This window comes from Lichenostomus cassidix, chromosome 7 (genome assembly GCF_008360975.1).
Source record: "Lichenostomus cassidix isolate B80296 chromosome 7, HeHo_3.0, whole genome shotgun sequence".
Classification (NCBI taxonomy): domain Eukaryota; kingdom Metazoa; phylum Chordata; class Aves; order Passeriformes; family Meliphagidae; genus Lichenostomus; species Lichenostomus cassidix.
Window position 1 is genome coordinate 37623335 of NC_139488.1, and position 17790 is coordinate 37641124.

The 17790-nt window shown below is 39.6% G+C and overlaps 1 protein-coding gene across 2 annotated transcripts; it reads right to left on the bottom strand.

Moving 5' to 3' along the window:
• Positions 1–76: 76 nt before the first annotated feature.
• WDSUB1 (WD repeat, sterile alpha motif and U-box domain containing 1) lies at positions 77–15981 on the bottom strand. Of its 2 annotated transcripts, XM_085067278.1 has the most exons (11): positions 15477–15980; positions 13435–13850; positions 10015–10199; positions 7081–7173; positions 6295–6388; positions 5992–6025; positions 4745–4785; positions 4544–4650; positions 3457–3636; positions 1357–1491; positions 77–480 (listed from the first exon to the last, which is right to left on the bottom strand). In XM_085067278.1, the coding sequence occupies exons 2-11, from the start codon at positions 13830–13832 to the stop codon at positions 326–328; spliced, it is 1422 nt and encodes a 473-aa protein (XP_084923404.1). In that variant the 5' UTR covers positions 13833–13850; positions 15477–15980; the 3' UTR covers positions 77–325. The 2 variants fall into 2 exon arrangements, with proteins under 2 accessions (XP_084923404.1, XP_084923406.1); XM_085067280.1 differs by lacking the exon at positions 3457–3636 and having other exon boundaries at positions 13435–15981.
• Positions 15982–17790: the final 1809 nt, after the last annotated feature.

Here is a 17790-nt window from a genome sequence, read left to right on the forward strand (position 1 = left end):
GATCCTGTACTTTGCTATTACTTACCTTCTGACAGACTGACTTGTCAAGATGAAGACTCAAAACTTATAAATGTAATGAAAATTTTAAGAATTCTTTTATTTGAAAAACTGAGTTTTAGTACTTAATTTCTTAAACAGAAATACCCCAAAGTAGAACTACCAAGAAGTGAAAAAAGCTTTTCTGGGAATTTCCACCAGTGAAGGTTGAATCAGAAAGATTAAAACTGAAACACAACGTTCTATTTGTTTCTGATATAATTAATTCCTTTAGCTGCATAAAAATTCAATTAATTTTAACACATAACTGCAAAATTAAGTGGTTTAACTATTTCTGCTGAGTCTCTAGCCAGCGACTGATGGCCATTTTTAGTGTCCTGTTTGGCGTGAGCATAGGAGAGTGGAGAGGAAGATTTGTCATGGGACTAGATCGTCTACTGCCGATCCAGTTTTCCATAGCTTCCCTTTCATAGGAATACCCATCTGCAAAGAAACCATCAACAAAAGCTCATATTACAGAGGCTTGGGCACTATTTTGCTGTTTAAATGTAAGAGGCAAGTCAGGAAACACGTCCAAACAGGAAAAATGAGATCTAGAATAAGTAGATTGTTTGTGAAATCTTTACTGTGAATATGAACAGTTCAAGCTAGTTTCATATATCTATCTCTACCTGCAAAGCACCAAAATGTATTATGCATGTGTTAAATGAGACTTTCTGACCAGTTTGAATGATCCATACTGTGATGTAAAAGCTCATTACCACAAATTGCCTAATCCAGCTAAAGCTTGCTTCCCTGCTGAACAGGGGGCTTGTCCACCTGGCTGTCCCAGCCCGGAGCTAGACCTGTACAGAGCCCTCACCACCTGGCCAAGCTCAGGACTTTGGCTCATAGAGCTGGTAGCTGAACAACCTGGTCCTTAAAGAACAGAAATTAGGCCCCAGCTAAGGGTTGGCTGGCACAGTTACCCAGGAATATCTCTGATGGAATACAAACACATGCCTTATGCTTCTCCTCTAACACAACACTATACTCTGTCTCCTTAGTCTTTATTGAATAAAGCCACCATCACTCCAGCACTTAGCAAATGTCTTCATATTTTGACCATTTTAATTCTCAGAAGTCTGGCATGATACCATAACTGGATGAAGTTAGTCACTGTTTACAGAGCAACAAAATAAATTACACTGATGCTTGTACGGGCCTCCCCTCCCCTCCCCTCCCCTCCCCTCCCTCCCTCCCTCCCTCCCCTCCCCTCCCCTCCCCTCCCCCTCCCCTCCCTCCCTCCCTCCTCCCTCCCTCCCCTCCCCATCTTTACCCTCAAGTAGTTAGTTTTATCCATGGCATGTAAAGATATACCTGCTGCAATGACAGGATCCTTCATAAGCTCTCTTGTTATAGGACATAGAAATTCATCAGGAACAGAAACTGAGATCATTGTCATCCTCAGTTCTTCAATTTTCTGGAGCACTTTACTGCGCCGGCCTAGAGACTCTGAAAAATTATTTGTACGTGAAGTGGACAGCACAGACAGGTAAGGCAAACAGGTCAGGTCTTGAAATAGTCAGCAGCTATGTTACAGGAGACAGAGCTCCATCTCACCACCCCCTTAAACCAAAAGCCTGCAGCCCACCCTGGCCCCCACTCCAGTCAGCTCTGCCACAGGCTGTCACTTGTACTGTCCAATAGGAGCTTGGAGGCTTAATGAGAACAACCAGTGAAATAGTGCAAGTCCAAATCTGCCCTGCAGCCACACCCTGGCATGGGACACTGCAGAGCTGCACCCATGGAACAGGACAAAGCAGTACCAGTGGGAAGGAGCAGGTGGGCACAAGTGCTGCCAGCACCTCCAAAGAGACTGGATTTCCCTTAACCTTTGCGCTAGTGTTTGACACACCTGGTCATGTCCATCTTGTTACAATACACTACACCCACTGTAAAGTACTGCTCTCTAGGGCTTACAAAGGCACAACTGAAAAATGCCTGAACCTGTGCTTTTTAAAAGAACACTAATGTCCTCCTAGCTGCAAAAACTCTAAAACATTTCTAGAGGTCTTTAGCAAGATCTTATGTCAGACTGTTAAAGCAAAGAAAACAGGTTATCAAAGAGAGAAAGGACATGCTCATACAAGCATTTTTATGGTGATAGATTCCTAAAATTGGGTTAAATGGGAATTTGAGTAACACTGAAACTCTTGCTCGTTTTAGGCAGGTAGTATTTTCCTACTTTGTAAATGCTTGAGCTATGGCAGGTAGAGGGAACTTTTTCAAGTCAGATCTATGAGGCCGTAATTTCTATATCTTTGTTGATTTCTTTCCCCAGAGAACGCTGTAGCAGGTCATTGGTCACACTACATTCAGTCCTCACAGAACTTTCTAGTCAGCATTACCTGATTAGCCTCAGCTGGTGATAGTACTAACGAAGTTTTACACTATCTCAATGCTAAGGAAAACGTTTGCAGAAACTGAGGAAGCCAAGTGTCTTTCATGGATGACAATTCCTGACATTCCCAGCATCTCTGTTATTTTTAGACTTCAACAAAGCCAGCTGATACACAAAGATAATATGATCCAATACAGACCAATTCTACACACACACACACGAAACAAAAAAGGAAGGGAGCAGTCCTCCCACAGTGGACAGTATCTAACTGTACCTTTTAAACAGGTTCTTTCCTCATTCCCTTTTGCTATGACCTTGACCTCTCTCTGACAAATGTACTAGCACTTAATTTACACCTAAATCTGGCCATCAACATTAAGAGAGAACTTACATTTTGAAAGTTCCAGTGCAGTTCACTATCCTTTAGTTTCCTATTTCATAATGACCACTGTGGAATCATTAGTAATATGGTGTGTCCTTGTGATTCCTTCTAAAATGTAATCACAGTTTTGCAATAAAGCAACAGGACAATGTATGAACCTGATGTATTAGAAAGTGTCTGAGCCAGGCAAGCTTTGCTTGATCCTTACCAAAACTAATCATCAAATGCAGGCTAAAGAACTTCATTGTTTGATTTCAAGGTTGCTGAACACACACTATTCTAAACACAGCAGTTTTGCAGATTGATAGGAAAAACTATAGAACACTCTGTTTACCAAAGTGAGAAACATTAATTATAAAGAAAAGCTGAAATTCCTTTTCCACAGCTTAATAATACAAGATCAAAAAAGGAAAATAGACACAATATTAAGTAAGATCTGATTTCTTTTCCACTTAACATCATCATTAGTGGAAGTGCATTTTATGTCTCCAGATGATATGAGCAAACATACCCACAAAAAAAAAAGGAATACTGTGGACAATGTAACATTAGGGGGTTTTTAACAGCCCTGGAAATGATAAAAAAGGCATTTCAGGGGGAAAAAAATCCACGCATGGAGCTCCCTAATTGCTTTCATTCCAACATTTCAGAGTACCCTACAGATTAAAAACCATTTGGATTTCAATACTCTTACCAATTTTTAATTCATTAGCAAGACTTTCCTTAGTAAGATTGAGTAGTTCCTTGCCATCAATATTATTCAATTTGAAAAGCCCAACAAAATCTGGTAAATCCTGTGCACAAAGCCAGGCTGAAACATCATCTTCTGACCAGTCCTCAACAGCCACCTTGGATTCATATTCTACAGTATCTCCTTTGGAAATGAAAAAGAGTTAAAAACCAAAAATTAAAAAACAAACAACACCTTCCCCCGTCCCCCGCAAAAAAAACCCTCACCACGACCCTCAAAAACCAATCACCAATGAAATCCTCAGTTCTAAAAAACAATGCCATTAATGGACCCTGATTTTAAGTGTTCTCACTATTATACATTTTTCATCTAATAAAAGAAATGCTTATTAGACATTACTTTGGGAGGGAGGGCAGTAATTTGGGTTTGTCTTTTACCCATCAATTTTCAAAGTTTAAAGGAGTGTAATCTCTCAGACACACTTCTGTCAAATTTGAATGGAACTAACAACAGAAAAGTGCTAGCAGACACTGGAATCATCTCATACCTCCTTAGAAGGCACACCAAAGTCCAAACTTACTTTTGTGCTTTCAACAAAGAAATACTTAGCTTTGTTCCACAAATTTTAGGTGCTGATGTAATCATACCATTAGTTATCCTATACTAATGCTACTAATCTAATTTGTACCATTAGTTTTTCACCTATCATAACTGGTAAGCTGCATTTCTAATTGACAATTATGCCTGCAATTAGCGTATTTTCAACTCATCACAAATGATGTGTCCAAAAAGTCTTTCAGCACTCTGGTTATAATATTAATCTCAAATGCTGTCCAGAGACTAAGCAATTGCAAATATCAGAAAAGCAGATATTGCAAATTAATACAATTAATATACATCTAGTATATTTTTCTTTGAAAAATAACAAAAACAGAATACCTCTTTTGGGCATTAATCAAGTCAATTAGAAGATAAAAAACATGCACACAATCCTGTGGTTACACATTAACTGCAGGTAAGAATGTGGGATTTTTGCATCTTCAGATGGTGTTTTGAATTTAAACAGATCACAAATACTTCACACACTGACCTACACAGGGCTGCTTAAGGTCCAACTGCCATATGTGCACAGTTTTATCCATTGAGCCTGTGGCAAGTAAGGGACTATGTGGTGCAAAAGCACAAGTTGTAACATATCTACAAATTAAAAAAAAAAAAAAAGTGAAAATTCATGAGAAGAGAATTTAAATTCTTTTATTTATGAAACAGAATAATCATGCTGATTTCTTACCTGGTATGCTGAGATAAAGTATGAAGGGTATTGCCAGTACTCTGTAAAAGAGTTTTTGTGATTTTAAATCTTAATTAAAAAAGAGTGTTTCTTCACTTGTATGCTTCTGTTCAAAATAGGGAACATTGCTTCTTGAAAGGTGACAGCAGTTACCTTCAGAGAAGTTATACAGCCTTGACAAAGCTGAACAGCAGCAGAGTCAAAAATGCAACTTGAATTTCCAGCTTGAAGCCCCATTCAATTCCCTGGAGCAATGCTACCCTGCACAATCAGCCAGCATGGAACATGCAGGGAGAATAATGCCAGAAATACTAACTGATTTAAATCCATATTGGCTGGTGGTTTGTGTAGATAAAGGTTTCTTCTACAGATCTCGTATCAGAAATAATTAAAGGGGTCATTGTGGGGGTCAACCTGGGGGGGCTGTGGTTTCCTTCATCTTTCAATTTTTTGTGGTTCCAAAACTCTAGAGGACTTCTTACATACCTGTCTAAACTTCAAACTGCTAAAACAACAGGGCCGAAAACTGTGAAGGTATCATATCAGTGATTTTGGTGAAAAACTTTAATGCTAATTCAAAAATTGTATCAATACAATAGGTATGTGCAAAGCAAGCTGAAGAAGCTTGAAATTTGTTCATCCTTCATTTGCAACAAAATTATTATATTATTATTATTAATATAATCAAGTACAAACAGTAAATACACTTAGAGGTGAATCACAAAGGATGTAACATTATTATAGAAAATGCTTAAACAATATGTTTAAAGACACTGTACTTAAAACATTTTCTTGAGTTCTTTATTACGCTTCTATTTCACATGCACTTTACATATAACTACAGAATTTCTATAATCCCCACTCCCAATTTTATGTCAAAAGGTACAGTCTTCCTTGCTTTGGAAGCTAAGCTAAAGTCAGGATAACAAAAAAATCCTTCCACTTCAATATGAAACTCGTAATACTCGTAGGTATGGAATTAATTGAGTAATTCCAATACCCTACTGCAGAGAAATCAGCTGACAAATCCTCACAATGTAAATAAAAAGTGAGAAACACTGATCAATTCTCAGGAGACATTTTTCCTTAGACTCCTTTCTTTCCTACCCCCAAATGTACAGTAAATATTTTGGCTTATTATAATTTCAATTCTTTAATATTTTTCATTTATAAGACACTGCTGAAGCAGAGCTGATATTTAAAGACAACAACCCAATGAATATGGTCTGGTATTATGCTGTACTTACAGTTTCATAGATTATGACGTACTTGTCCACCGACCTTAAAAAAACCACACTGACATTAGAATTATGCAGAGAGAGAAAAGGAAACTGTTTCATTAACCTTTCCCACAACCTGAGATTTTCAACCAAATCACCAACAAGACACAGACTGATAGTAATGATACTTCAACACCTCTAGAGGTCACAGAATTATTCTTTAATTATTGGTAATAAACATTTAGAAAACTTCAACTCTTTTGAACTTTCTGTTTTGCAATACTGAAGTGTGAACTTGGACAGCCAGATATTTCAACAGGTGCTGCTTACCCTGAGGCTATCATCTGTCCATCACACGAAAATGCACAAGCCAGAACTGGGGCAGAGTGTCCACTCAGTGTGCATTTATATTTTAATTCAACACCTAAAAATACAAAAAGTAAATTATTACATATAGCCATATTTGAAAAGGTTTAACACAAGCTGCTTTTAGAAGCCTAAAGCTTCACCAAAGATGTGACTCTGTGACATACTGTTTACAAAAAGGGGGATAAAAAGATCACAGAGACAACTTCTTAGTTTCTCCAACTTCCTCACTTTGTAGTCTTAGCATGTGTCACAAGGTTTTAGATAAGTAAATGTGTATCTGTACACACAATATTAATCCTTACATTCTTTTATAAAAAAGATATCACAAAAATGTATCCACTGAAAATAGTTTTGGCGATTTACCTACCTTGCAGTTTTCGCAGGAACCAACATTGTTTTCTCCAGCTCTTGTTCAAGGCCCAAGATATACTGAAACATGAAAGCAAACCTCTCCCTGGCCACACAGATTAAGAGGTTTCAACCTATCAACCTGTTAAAAGGCCACAGTAGACTTTTCTTTAAATCTTTCAATATTTGTTGATAAATAGATTGCTAAATAAAGTCTACATGGCACTGCAACACAAAGTGCTGAATGCCTTATCTGTTCTCCAGCTAATAATTAAAAGAAAACTTTTAATTTGTCGTTAATTTGGCTGTGAATCCAGTAGTATAAATTTGACCTTCAATTTAAATTGTCACTAAAGACTTAAGAAATTGGTATATTCAAAAAAATATTTTTATACAAACCTAAGAAATCTGCTAACAAAATAAGCCAGAGTTTGATCTGATTATCTTGTCCACAAGAAGCCATCTGGAAGCATTTAAATCCATTTTCACTATCTGATAAAATCCAAAAATATTAATAGGAGTCAGAAACACTGAAAATAACCGCATATCAGTAAACTACATTAGCATACAAATCATTGCAGAAGTTCTAAAACCATTTGGAAGTAAGAAATAGGTATCGTTATACTCCTTCCTGAACAAGTAGATAAAGACCAGAGCTGGGCTCATATTTTAAGTTTTCTTGATGGTAAATGTTTGATTCCTCTGAGAACAATGATAGCATATTTTAATCTAAATTATAACATTATATCAATTTTTTCTACAGTTCAGTAATTCTCAAACTTACCCACATACACATGTATAAAATTTGAGGGCACCTGACAGGGAATTTTAATACTACTGGATGTTCAACTTTTCACTTTTCTGAACTGACATTTCATGAATGCAGTCCAGCCAAACACTTAATAAATACTGCATTAAATATTAAATACAACAATAATAGTTTCATAGCTTTCCCCTCTTGATTCAGTGTATATGAACATTTCTGAATCATCAGGTTCCATGAGTGGACTGTCAGATCCATAAGAAAGTGGTTGGATGGCTGCAACCTGAAGGTAGTGGTCAATGGTTCATAGTCCCAATGGACCAGTGGTGTCTCTCAGGGCTCTGTACTGGGACCAGTGCTATTTAGTATCTTCATTAGTGATACAGAAGGAGCAAACGCACCCTCAGGGAATTTGCAGATGACACCAAGCTGAGTGGTGCAGGTGACACACCAGAAGGACAAGGACTTGGGAGGACCCCAGAGGGACCTGGACAAGCTCCAGCACTGGGCAATGGGAACCTCAATGCTGATGCAGCACCTGGACTGGGGCAACCCCCCGTATCAATTCATGCTGGGGGGTGAACAGGTATAGAGCAGCCTTGCCAAGAAGGACCTGGGGGTGCTGGTGGGTGAGAGGCTGTGGACATTGCACCCCTTGCCAGGCTCAGTTCCAGCTTTGCCTTGGCCTTCCTCACTCCCTTCCTACACAATCGTAATTAATCTCTATACTTTTCCCAGGTTACATCTTTGTTCCCACTGCCTGCGCATTTTCTTCTTGCCCTTTACTTTGACCAGTAGCTCCTGACTCAGCCATGCCAGTCTCTTGCCTTCCTTGCCCAGTTTCTTGCTCCTGGCAATCACTGATTCTTATGCTCTGTGGAAGACTTCCCTAAAGATCTGCCAGTTCTGTTCTGCTCCCTTGTCCCTGACTGCAGTCTCCCAGTGGATCCCATGGACAACCTCTCTGAAGAGATGGAATTCTGCCTTCCTGAAGTTCAGGAGCCTGACTTTATTCCTTACCTGACCTGTATTCTTTAAGACTGCCAGCTCCACCAAACTCCACCACAACTGCTCTAGATCTCAGGAGCTCCTAGGCAACTGTGACTGAATCCACTTCAAAGGCAGAAGAACCACTTGTTACAGCCTAAAGCACAAAAAACCTATCAGACACTCTGGATCAAAACTTGCTCTGAATTAAGCAGGTAAGGAGAGTCTCCATTTAAAACTATCTCTAACTGTACTGGAAAAACACTACTTGTATGCATTCTATAATTTGTTAAATCTGCCAAAAATCCCAGAAGGTTCAACCATTGATGATTAAACAACACCACACAAAAGGAAAAATGTTGACTTTCAATAATATATGGATTGAAAAAAATCAAGAGTGATCATAAATCAGCTAAAACAAATCCATAGTGTAGGAAATACCTGCTTTCTTGCCTGTTTCACTTTACCTTAGCAGAAGGCTGAAGGGTTGGTCATGTAATTTTTAAACCAAGAGAATAATCTCAATATGAAATGGAGTGGTGGAAGTTACACTCTGATCTGTTTCAGCTGCAACATGTTTTTTGCCCTCAGATGCAACTCTTAATTCACAATGGAGTTTTTTGTGTAGTATTTTCACCAAGAAAGGTCCTACACCTTTCAGTGGACACACATTTGTTTGATTTGGTATTGTCAATCACTGATTCTCTGTACTGAACTGTATGCTCTCATCCTGCTTCCTCCTCTTCTGTCCTGCTTTCTTCCTGCTCTGCACCACCCCCTTAGACAAGGTGGTACAGAGACAGCCATACTTATTTTGCTGGGTTCAGCACTGAAAGATTCAAGTGGCTGCTCAGTTATAACTTTTGGGACCTTTGAAAGGAAGGCTCATGTATTCTGAAAACAGAAGCCTAAATATCTTGATGCAGATCACTTTGTCTCAATAGTAGATCTGGAAAGCACAAAAATATACACACAAGGTTGTTACGACATATTGCCGCATTAGTTCCTAAAGTTGACAATAAGGCTTCTGCCCAATTTCCTGAACTTCATTAAAAGCAAATGGCTATATGGTCAAATGCTAAAAGAGCTCTAAGATTTTTTTTAACATCTTAGTGTGACAGAGGAGATTCCAGGGTCACTGTTCCCCCAAATTCCTCTAGGTGAGAAAGTCAGGTGCAGGAAAAGAGTCTATCTATTCATATTCCACAGCCCAAAGCACTTAGCTTACTAGGTTTACAGCTGTCTGCCTTGTTTTAATCCAGTCCTGCTCCTTGGGGAACCAAAGTAGGAAAGAGTCAAGTGGGAATGGTAATCAAGCACTGCATCTTCTAAGACCCTTGTTTGCCACGTGGTAATTAGCTACTCCAAGTTATCACCTTGTTTGTTGACCTAGTACATTCCTTGCCACAAACCCAAGCACAACCTTTACTTAAGAATATTCAGAATATTCTAAAACATCAGCTCCTCACAAGATCATTTGTATCTTCAGCACTGATGGCAAAAAGAAATTAAAACAAGAGTTAGAGAGAATAAAGTATCTCTTTTTTTAAAATGTTCCTCCCCTGATGAGTTGAATAACTAACCAGATACTGGGTGTGAAGATATATCACAGCAGGTAACACCAAGATCATGTGCTTTTTCATTATACAGGCATCTCATTTTATCATCCCAGATGGTTAAATCACCACTTGATGATCCAGTGACAAAGAAATTTCCATTGGGAGAAAATGCACAAGCCACCAAAGAACCACCTTTAACATTCCCAGATCTGAAAAACAAGAGTACACAGGATTTGAATTTAGAATAGGTAAAGCTCTAAAGAAGTGACCTCTCAAATGCAATCTCATGCAATAAGCCAAACTCTTCTAAGTTTTGCACTTTGGAACTAGCTAACAGAGGAAAGAGAAACTTTAACCAGCTATGAAATGAGTGCAAAGTAAGCTCTGCAGCAGGGACCTGACCTGCTCTATGACTGCAGGAGGAAAAACATGAGAAGGCACCCCAAGGCAATAATTTTAACTGAATGATAAAATAATTTTCAAAGACAATTTGTATGGATTTAACATTTTAAAGGCACAATGCACTGTTAAAATTCTACGCCAGGATAAAAAAAAAAGTCAAAGATAAATACAGAACTATCATTAACACAGATTTACATGTACACAAACAACGAAAAGAAAGACTCCAACAATTCTGTTTTTAGAGACAAAACACAACACCTCCTAAATATGATAACCTGTAGCCGAATAGAATACTTTGTGATTCATGATGTGGGGTTAATTTTGAACAACTTGTACACAAAAGAAAACAACGTGGAAAAGAAATTCTGTATTTTAACAAAGTGAGCCAAAGTACTTTGTAAAACTAATGTTTGAAGAAAACTTCCAGTAGATACCGAAGTGGGGTCAATCCTCAGGAAGGAAGCGGGGTCAGCCTGACATCTTTTACATTATCTGATAACCTAAAGTCAATTGAAAGAGTCCCACTCCTTTTAACGGACACCAGATCCAGCCAAGCACGCATAGCTGAGTCTTTAAATGCAGGGAGAAAATCACAGCCATAAGAAAGAGTCACATGGCAAGAAATGTCAGTCCTATTTACTGTGTCATCATATTTTGTAGAACAGCTGCTAATTCTCTTTTACTGATAGAAATGTTAATTACTGCCAGAGGTATCAAACTTAACATCACAGAAGATAAGTCAATAAATTTTCCTGAATGTCGCTCTAATCAGACCCAGGACCTTCTAGAAAGTCCTTAATTGACTGCTTTAATTCTGTCGTTAAGAATACTATCAAATCCACTACAGTGCTTCCCATTTTTATATGTACAATCCTTTTTCTTTAGTGCAGCTTTTAAAAATTACTTTCTTTCCCACGAAATGCTAGAGATTCTGCTCTGAAAATATAACAGTAAAATAAATAGCATTGTATATGTTCAGAGTATGCATTTAAGACTTGCAGGCCAAATATCAGTATTGTAACTTAACTCCTGAATAGGAAAATAGAGACCACTAAGAAATACACATAAATCAACTTGCTTTCATGTTGTTCACATCCATCATAGAAATTATTTAAATAGCCACCTTACTTCACAATTTGAACAGTCAATAACAAAAGCTGAGCAGATAAAGAGCAACCAACCACCTTTGTTATAATTACCATTCATATATTTAGTCAAGTGACGAAACAGTGCGGTAAAAGGTTTTCTCATTTTCAGCATCAAAACAATCAACTGTTTCAAAAGAAAGAGAGGACCATAGACTGACATTAGGTGGTTAACTAACTTCCTCTGACATAATGTTTAAGTACCTTGATGATTTCTATGTGATATTGATCTCAGCTTTTAAAAACAGGACATTGCATTTTTCTATCTGCAATTACAAATGACAATAAAAAAAATCATCAGCTGAAAATACATACACACCCCAAAATAGATATAAAGTTAAGTTGACTACTGCTGCTCTGTTAACACTCTGAAATGAACTTTTAATAGTTGAAAGGGACAGGATGGGAATATTCAAGCTTTTTCTTATTTCTCTACAATAAAAACACCAAAGCAGAACAATTTCTTCTTGTAACAACAATATAGTTTCCACACAGACAATATACATTCACCATTCAACTAGAAGGAAATCAGGATGCAGGTCTAAAACATGCATCCCTGCATGTAGTAACAGCATACACTTGTAAGAAATTACTTTTTTGTATTTCTGTCTTTTTCCCTTCAGCAAAAAGTATTCTGAATTTAAAAAATACAACCTCTTTACTAGTAATATGTCAAAACAGATAAACCCTCAGACTTCAGAATACTAAAGATTGAATTTTCCAATTTTTCTTAAAGATATAACTAGGAAAAAGTCCATTATCAGTACCTCTTTACTGTCTGAAAACAAAACCACCATTTCAGTATCTCTTTATGCATTACAAAAAACATGGTGGTAAAAATCTCTAAGAATTCTGTTTATGGACAAATTTCCAGATTTACACAATTTCAAGTAATTATAATCAGTAATTTTTTAAAACTGTACAGCTCCCACATAAATCACTGCTGTGGAAGGCAAAGGCAGATAGGCCACAAAAATGGGACATGCTTGGCAGAAGACTACCAAAATCAAATAACTTCATCTTTCAGAAACAGCTGCTCTCTTAATCCTGAGCAAAACATAAGTTCGCTCAAATTCTTAACTACTTTTTTAACTTCAGAGACTAATTTAGTTGTGTAACTGGGGCTCTGAAGCTTAAATAATGTCTTGCCCAAGTACAGATTACAACTGGCCTGAAGACCTTACTGAAAGACAGAGATGTAGAGGAAGACTTTGAAGATAGCTCTAAGGTTCATACCTTTAACTGTGCAATACCAATAAATATGCTCATCTGCTTTGTTTCAAATGTTTCTTGGAAACCCATGTGAAATGTTGACTGTCATGATTAACTCATTTAGCTCCAATATTTTTGTCACTGTTATGTCTTAAACTGTGCAGTTTCAGGACAGGTCCATAGTTTCCAAACTCTGATTGCTGGATTACTATCAAGCTTTTTTCCTGGAATCCAAACTCCTAGTAATTAAATATTTAATTTATACGAACATATTATAATGCAATACAAAGCACACAGCACAGTCAGGCTCTACTAACTGTACATTATGCATCACAGTTTGCTGACTCACTGTTTAGAAACCAGACACATGCAGTATGCAATGCATCCTGATTTAACGTTAAATCAATGAAATTAACTTTAAAACAAATCAGGATTTAGATGCAAGGTAACTTTGTAAAAATTAAAACTTCTTGAGTTCACATTGTTTAACTTAAAAAACCAAAAAGATACCCAGCACTTCTCCCTCTGCTACTGATAAACCTTCTGGTCTTCTAAATCCTATCCCCTTTTCTCTGTGTTATCCATCAGTCGTTAAAGTCTGCATATCTTGTATACAGTACAGCATACAACTTGAACTGTATTCACTTCAAAATCAAGTATTTGTCAAAAAATATTTGGCACTCACCTGTACAGTTTCAACGACTTCATGTTCCAAAGAACCACACTGCCATCCGCTGCCCCTGACAACAGATATGTGGCCTCAGGAGAGAAGCGGCAGACTCTGACAGGGCTGGCACTGGGCTGCTCCAGCACCGCCAGCCTCCGGCCATCGCGCACGTCCCACACTGCCGTGGTGCCATCTGTAGAGCACGAGGCCAACACGTGTCCCGATTGAGAGAAGCAGCAGCAGTGCACAGCATACGTGTGACCTTTCAAAGGCGAGTATGGAAGCTCAGTAAAGTTGTTCAAAGAATAAACACGAATTGTTTTGTCCAAGGAACAAGTAGCCAAGCATGATGAAGAGATGGCACAGTAGTTGACATCATCACTATGATCTGCTAAAGTGTGAATTAATGCTGCCATATCTAAAAAAATTAAAATCTGAAAAAGAGTTTAACAGTTAGACTTGATTTTCTTATCTCATAAATTAAACGTACTTACCTTAGCAAGACATATTCTGAAGCAAAAAAAGAAAAACTCATTTACAAAGGTAAATTTTTCATCTAGCATTGTTGAAGCACAGAATCATAAAAGACTAGTTTGGGTCAGAAGAGACCTTGAAGCCCATCCAGTTCCAGCCCCTGCCATTGGCAGGGACACCTTCCACTAGACCAGGTTGCTCCAAGTCCCATCCAACCTTGCCTTGAATGCCTTCACTGATGGGGCAGCCACACTTTTCTGGGCACCCTGTGCCAGGGCCTCACCACCCTGACAACCAAGAATTTCTTCCTAATCTCTAATCTAAACCTACTCTCAGTTTAAATCCATTCCCCTTTCTATCACTACATGCCATGGTAAAAAGTCCCTCTCCAGCCTTCTTGTAGTGTGCAGCTGGAGCACTTTCCAGTGAAGACCCAGACGAAAAAGTCATTGAGTACCTCAGCCTTCTCCATGTGCTGTTTCCAGGTAACCAGGTCTCCTGTTTCCTTTCAGAGAGGGCCCACATTTTTCCTAATCTTCCTTTTATCACCAACATACCTACAGAAGCTTTTCTTGTTGCCTCACATCCCTGGCTGGGTTTGATTCCATCCAGACTTTCCCAATCTAATCCCTGACTGCTTGATCAATCTTGCTGTATTCCTCCCAGGCTAGCTGTCCTTGCTTCCATCCTCCTCCTTTCTGTGTTAGAATTTGTCCAAGAGCTCCCTTCTGCTTACTTTCACAGACAGCAACAGTAGTGACGGTAAAACATCAGAGCAATACTGTATACTTGTGTTGCCAATCCAAGGTTTGACCAGACTGACTAAAATATTTAAGTCCAAATGTGAATATTAATTGGGTGATCAGAATTAGAACCTCTCCAGAAACTGCATTTGCTGCTACACAGAACAACAAAAGACAATGTGAACTTCACATGCATTTTTCCACGACTTAAAACAGGTGGAACCAGTTGAAATTGCATCAGACAAGTGATTTACAATGCTGAGGTCCAGGAAATCCCCAAAAAGGTACATTCCAACCAGTTACTCCCCATGCTGGAGATCACAGACAAGTTTCATGAGAATAAGGAAGCACAGAGCCAAAATGAAATGCCTACAACTCTTATATGTAGAGTTGTTGAAATCAAACAAAAGCAGTAATACCGTTTATACTGAGTTAACTTAAATAATTGTCTGCTGGTTTAGATAAGTGCTTCCTTCTGAATAATAATTTCAGTGCTGAGGCATCCGCAGACAAAAACGCATATACTTATACATATTTTTTTTACATATAAATACACACACACATACATGTATGCCTGTATGGATGTGGACATGCTAGTATCAATGAATGCATATATGCAGAGGTATGTACGTATACACACACAGACACAAAGGCGCATATGTAAAGGCAAAATACTTGTTCTCTTCAGACAATATATGGCACACCAATTTAGCTAAAGACCGGATCATTGAATACTACCTAGTTTAGCTTCAGGATGCCCAGTTTTACTACTACTCTCTTTAAAACCATTAAACAGATGAAGCAGTATCAATAATATGTCATATCTGCAGAAAAGAAACATACTTTCTTCAACTATGAGTAACCGAAGACTCAGACAACGCTTGTCATCAGGCAAGATGAGCTGAAAAAGACACCTTGATCTCACTGACAGGAGACTTTCAGGACCTCAGCGCAGGAAAGCAAACCTAAGAAGAGATTTCAATATCAATGAATCGACTGAGGGTGCAAGGAGCAGCGGGAGCATTGGTCACCAGAGAGGTGCTCAGCATTACAACATCACCTCCTCTGGCAATTGCATTTTTTTCACAATCCATAAATCAGCAGGAGCTGCCCACAGAAAAAGCTACAACAATTCTCGACACGCCTGGGTAGACCCTTCTCTGTCGCTCCTTCCCGCAGCCCAGCCCCACCCAACCCATCGCGCGGGCGGCGCAGTCGGGGCGCGTTCGGAAGGTCGGCAGAGTCACGCCGAGCTCCAGCGGCGGGTAAACAACATCCTTCCCCTGCTGCGCGGCGGCCTCCGAGGCCACCAGGCACGGCCGCCAGCCCGGCTGTGCGGGGACACCGTCCGTACCTCCCCGGCCGCAGTCATGGCGCCTCCCGCCTCAGCCGCCTCCGCACGGCCCAGGTTGCTGCGCACGCGCGCTGCGACCCCTCCCGGCCTGGTGCGGCCTGGGCCGCGTCACTCCGCGCCGGCCGCAGGGGAGGCGGCGCTGCCTTACCCGCTCTCGTAGCCGCCGCTGGTCCCAGCCCTGAGGCAGCGCGGGCGCGGATCGTGCGACTTTCGGCCCTCCGCGCCCACAGCTGCGGGCGGCCCGTCCCGCGGCTCAGCGCCGGCCCGGAGCCGCACAACAGCCGCCAGCGCTACGGCTGCATTGAGGGGAACCCCGCGCGGGTGCGGGCGGTGCCGGCGCCTGGGAGATGTCGGGCTCCGGCCGTGTCCGAGCGGACGGCAGAGCTGCACTCTGCTGACATCGGTACGGTGACCGCCTCACCCCGCCGCCCCTGCCCGCCACAGGCGCGACCCTCGAGCAGAGCGAAGGGGAATTCCAAAAAATAGTGCTTCCCCGTCCCAGCATCCGTCAGGAAGTTTACACCATCGCCCTTCTCCCGCTCCTCATACACGCACAGCGACTCATGTGAAAATGGTTTAGCACCTACATTTTTTGAGGAAGACAAAGTCACTTTCTTGTAGTCACTGTGCCCAGGAAGCATTCCCTAAATGACTGGCCTTTCATATTTAGGCTGGACCATCTCACGCTCTGTTTTATAGCACATTATTTGATTGCACGCTCTGTGATCCACCGGCTAAAGCCTGCCCTTTCATTGTTCTGAATCGTAGGCGACAGCCAGTATTAGAGACAGCTTCAGATCTCCTTTTAAATACACATATTTTGTCCCAGACAACTTTGACCTCTGATTTGCAGCTGCTTTTGTGTCATCCCATTTTTTTCAAAGAGATGACAAGACATGAAAGAGAACCCACACAACCAAAACACTCTTCACTGTACACCATTACAGTACTTATAAAATAGTAAGTTTAAAAGCTTTGGAATAAATTTGCTAAACTATGACCAGCACACTTATTTCAGAAAGGATGAGAGCATACCGGAAAACTTTTCCTCTTAAGAAAATAAACAAACATCAACAGGAGAGAAAATTAGCAAAGAAGAAACATTTTTCTAGCGGTTAAATCCCTGCGCTTTTCTATGGAGATATGATGGCATATGCATGACTCAAGTTTGCCATTCGAATGTAATATTTCCTGTAAATTTAATTTTACTGCAATAGTAATAAAGACACTGGCTGTTAGCAAGCAAAGCAATACACTGGCCATGTCAAGTTAGAAAGAGGTGATTCGTGTGGCACTATCATCACTATAGTAACTGTTGCCACCTTCAACTTCCCAGCTGTTCAACTGAATTGGGATGCCAGCTGAGTAAGTGCAACTTGTATTATATATTGTATGTAGTGTAGCTTGTAAACCTTTGTGACATTTCAGAAAACTAACAGCTCTAGTACTGCAGACAAAGCATTAACCAGTACATAATCTGAATTAAAAAAAAACTTTCATTGAAGAACTACATTTCTCAATTATCTAAGCATATTTATAATACCTTCTTATAAGCTTATCATCATACATTCAAAAAAGTGATTAATCTTCACATCTCTAGTACATGTCAGCAAACCTTTTAAATGAAGTCTTTAGAAAGGTCATGAAAAGGAAAGGCATAGAGCAGTCAGTGCGGGAGCTAATGTGAGCATGCAAGACTGACACCCAAATGTGATTTTTTTATTCCAGGTAATAACAGATTATTCTAAGAGGACTTTGGAATAAAGAAAAATATTACTAAACAAGATATTCTGGAGAGAGTAA

Excerpts from the sequence above, each read along its gene's own strand:
- WDSUB1 (XM_085067278.1), bottom strand. The coding sequence starts at position 13,832 with ATGGCAGCATTAATTCACACTTTAGCAGATCATAGTGATGATGTCAAC. Across the intron at positions 7,174-10,014 it reads ATCTTCACACCCAGTATCTG|ATAGTGAAAATGGATTTAAA; the intron begins GTTAGTTATTCA and ends GGATTTTATCAG. Across the intron at positions 4,786-5,991 it reads ACGTCATAATCTATGAAACT|AGTACTGGCAATACCCTTCA; the intron begins GTAAGTACAGCA and ends ACTCTTTTACAG.